At 36.3% G+C, this 2891-nt stretch overlaps 1 protein-coding gene across 1 annotated transcript in view; it reads right to left on the bottom strand.

Annotated features, from left to right (window-relative positions):
- Nucleotides 1–962: 962 nt before the first annotated feature.
- The window catches only part of LOC111403598 (zinc finger CCCH domain-containing protein 14-like), a 4765-nt gene continuing 2836 nt past the window's right edge, over nt 963–2891 (bottom strand). Inside the window, exon 3 of the mRNA XM_023032162.1 lies at nt 963–2049. Within this exon, the coding sequence (XP_022887930.1) occupies nt 1299–2049 (751 nt within the window). The 3' untranslated portion in view covers nt 963–1298. The remainder of the gene's footprint in view (nt 2050–2891) is intronic.

Raw genomic sequence — 2891 nt, 5'->3', positions numbered from 1 at the left:
ATGATGTTGTTTCTATAGTGACACGGGACAATTTTTTTTTTTTTTTGTAGTGTATTATTGCTGACGTCTGCTTAACTGAATGGCCGTTTAGAATTCGAAACCTATAGGAATCAGCAATAGCTGCTTCTTGCAAAGAGGTTGCTTTGACAGCATATATTTGGGTTGTTCCGACTGAAATGAAAAAAAAAAAAAAAAAAAACTTCTTTGCTATTGCATTGTCATTCTGTTTGCCAAATCTTTACTTATAATTTGTATTGCAGGTTGAAATTTGACATTTTCTTAATTTCCTCTTCAAATTTTGGGGCTTAGTTGTTTGTGTTAGATTTTTTATAATTATATTAAGCCCCTATTTGGTATATAAATTTTAATCTAAGTTAAAATCAACAATTAATTTTAATCACATATTTTATGAATTTCACAATTTTAAATCCACATATTTCATCTACTTCTATCAAGATCTACCAAAAATTTGATTTTATGGATCGTTTGAGTCCTTTTTTTTTAATGCATTTTGAAATAATGTTACGATAGAAAATGCGTGATTGGAAAATAAGAAAATTTTTTGAATTTGCATATAATGTTATTTATTAAAAATATGTGATTAAATGATGTTAAATCACTGTTGGAAAGTATATTTTTATGAAAAATAAGGTTCAAAAAATAGCTAAATCTCCATCAAACAGGAGCTAAAACACTATACAAAGAGGTTCAAAATATAAGGCTCCAAATTGAAATTGGCATAAAATCCCCAACATTTTAGGGCCGGCCGTATACCAAGAATATGGGCCACTGGTCTCTGAAATTATCTCGTGGAGGAAACGACATGATGCAGACTCCAGTACAAAAGTAGCCTTGAAGAATCGAGTAAACAGGCCAGGCCAGGTAACAGAAGAGGGAAGGACACGGAGGTGAATTTTTTAACCAAGTTATAACATATTTATGAATAAAATTTAGCAAATTAGTGCAAGACAACAGCCTTTAGCCACCATGTATTCAGTGAAGCTCCAAATTATTAATAGCACCAAATACAGAGTTTGAGTCAGTGCCTCTGGATGAAACCATGGGCAAAACGAAGCAGCCTCCAAAAGTTTACACGAGAGCAACAAAACAAGTAAATCAAATCATAAAGACAAGTGATAATTTTCACCAACAGAAATGAAATATTGACATATCAAAACCAAAAATCTTAAATTACGATCTTAATCTATCTATTTCACTGATGTTGAGAAGACGGACAGCACTGAGGACGTCACGAGACCGAAGGACAAGAGAACAATAAGAAAGAGAACCGAAAAAGTTCATACCCCTGGCTTGCGCAATTCTTCTTCTCCATGTGCAAAGTGGCACCGTTCTCCAAAAGTACAGGATCCTTTGGCAAAGTTCTCACAAAGCTTTGTCTTGAAGTTGCTAGCAGGAGCTTGACCTGGCATCACAGGATGCCTTTTGGGTGGTCCCAAAGAAGAACTAACATTAACAATGAGTTCACGTACCATTTGACTGGCCTCTTTGATCTGATCAAATGTACCCTCGAGTTCAATGTTCCTTAAGTTAGCATCGGATTCATGATCTCTTACAGCGAGTTTGGCTCCTGTCAAGCGGCATATTTGCTTTGAGTTCACCCCGCCTTTTCCAATGATCGCTCCTGCAAGAGAAGCATCAACACTGATTTTAGCTGTGGCAGAGGCTCCAAAGCTGGCTGCAGCTCCAAGGTTTGATGGAGTTTGCTCCAAACGGTCGCCAGCATATCTTCCTGACATAGCACGAGGATCCTCATATGATGAAACAGATGGCTTCCCGAGCTCCCACTCACCATGTGCAAAATGGCATTTGTCACCAAACTTGCACCCCTCAGCTGAGCTGTATCTGTTGCATAAACGAGTTTTTACGGCCAGAGGGGATGATTCATCTGGAAAAGACGGTGGGACTACAGGGTTTCTAGCAGCTGCTGGAAGGGCTGGATTGCTGCCCAGCATCTGAGTGACAGCCTTAATGCCGCCAGGGACATAATGCAAGAAGTGGCATCCCTCCCCAAAAGGACATCCAGAAGGACTGTTTCCAGATAAATCAGATAAGTAAGAGGAACACAAAATAGTTTTTGTAAACATAATACGTAATCTCTCTTCATAACTGCAAATTTACAAATGATAACGCTAAGGATAACAAAGCTCAGATGAACTGACTCAACAATGTGATGAGCTCATCTAATAACAAAGACCAAATGCCAAGGGTAGCACCTTTTGGTGCAATGTTCAGGATGCTAGAAAATTAACTCCCTGCAGTTTCCAAACCAACCCAACTCCAATAATCCTCATTATCCTCTTTTATGTCTCTTTCATTGTTCTTTAATTAAAATGATAATACCTTAAAGAAATTTCTAATAATTATTAAAAAAAAATAAAAAACTCAACCCCTCCTCTCTCACATTGAACTAAAGTAATTTATTCAGTTCCAGGAACTAATGACAATCAAACCACAACCATAAGAATTACTGAAGTGAAATATAGAATGGTTAAAAGAAATTACTCAAGACACAAAGCCCCGCTCAGCAGACAGCCCATCAATTTCTTATTCAACTGATTCTCAACCCAGCTATAATTGAATATCAATGATTCAAACATTTAACACTATCAACAAGCATAAAAGCCAAATGAGATTACCTTTACATGCTATTCATACAGTTCATAAACTAAATAATAAACTGTCCATTTACAAGCTAACCACTGAAAACTAATAACTCTAATCATTAAAATTTTTTCATAAGCTAACACCACCACCCAGCCCAAAAAGAAAATAATAATAATAATAATAAGTTTCAGAATTTATATTCACAGAACTTTGACTTGTGTTCACAGAACCTCCATCTCATGTATTTCATTATCATACCAACGCAC

This window comes from Olea europaea, chromosome 11 (assembly GCF_002742605.1).
Source record: "Olea europaea var. sylvestris chromosome 11, O_europaea_v1, whole genome shotgun sequence".
NCBI lineage: Eukaryota > Viridiplantae > Streptophyta > Magnoliopsida > Lamiales > Oleaceae > Olea > Olea europaea.
Note: the sequence above shows the minus strand (reverse complement) of the source record. Positions and strands in the feature narration are given on the sequence as shown.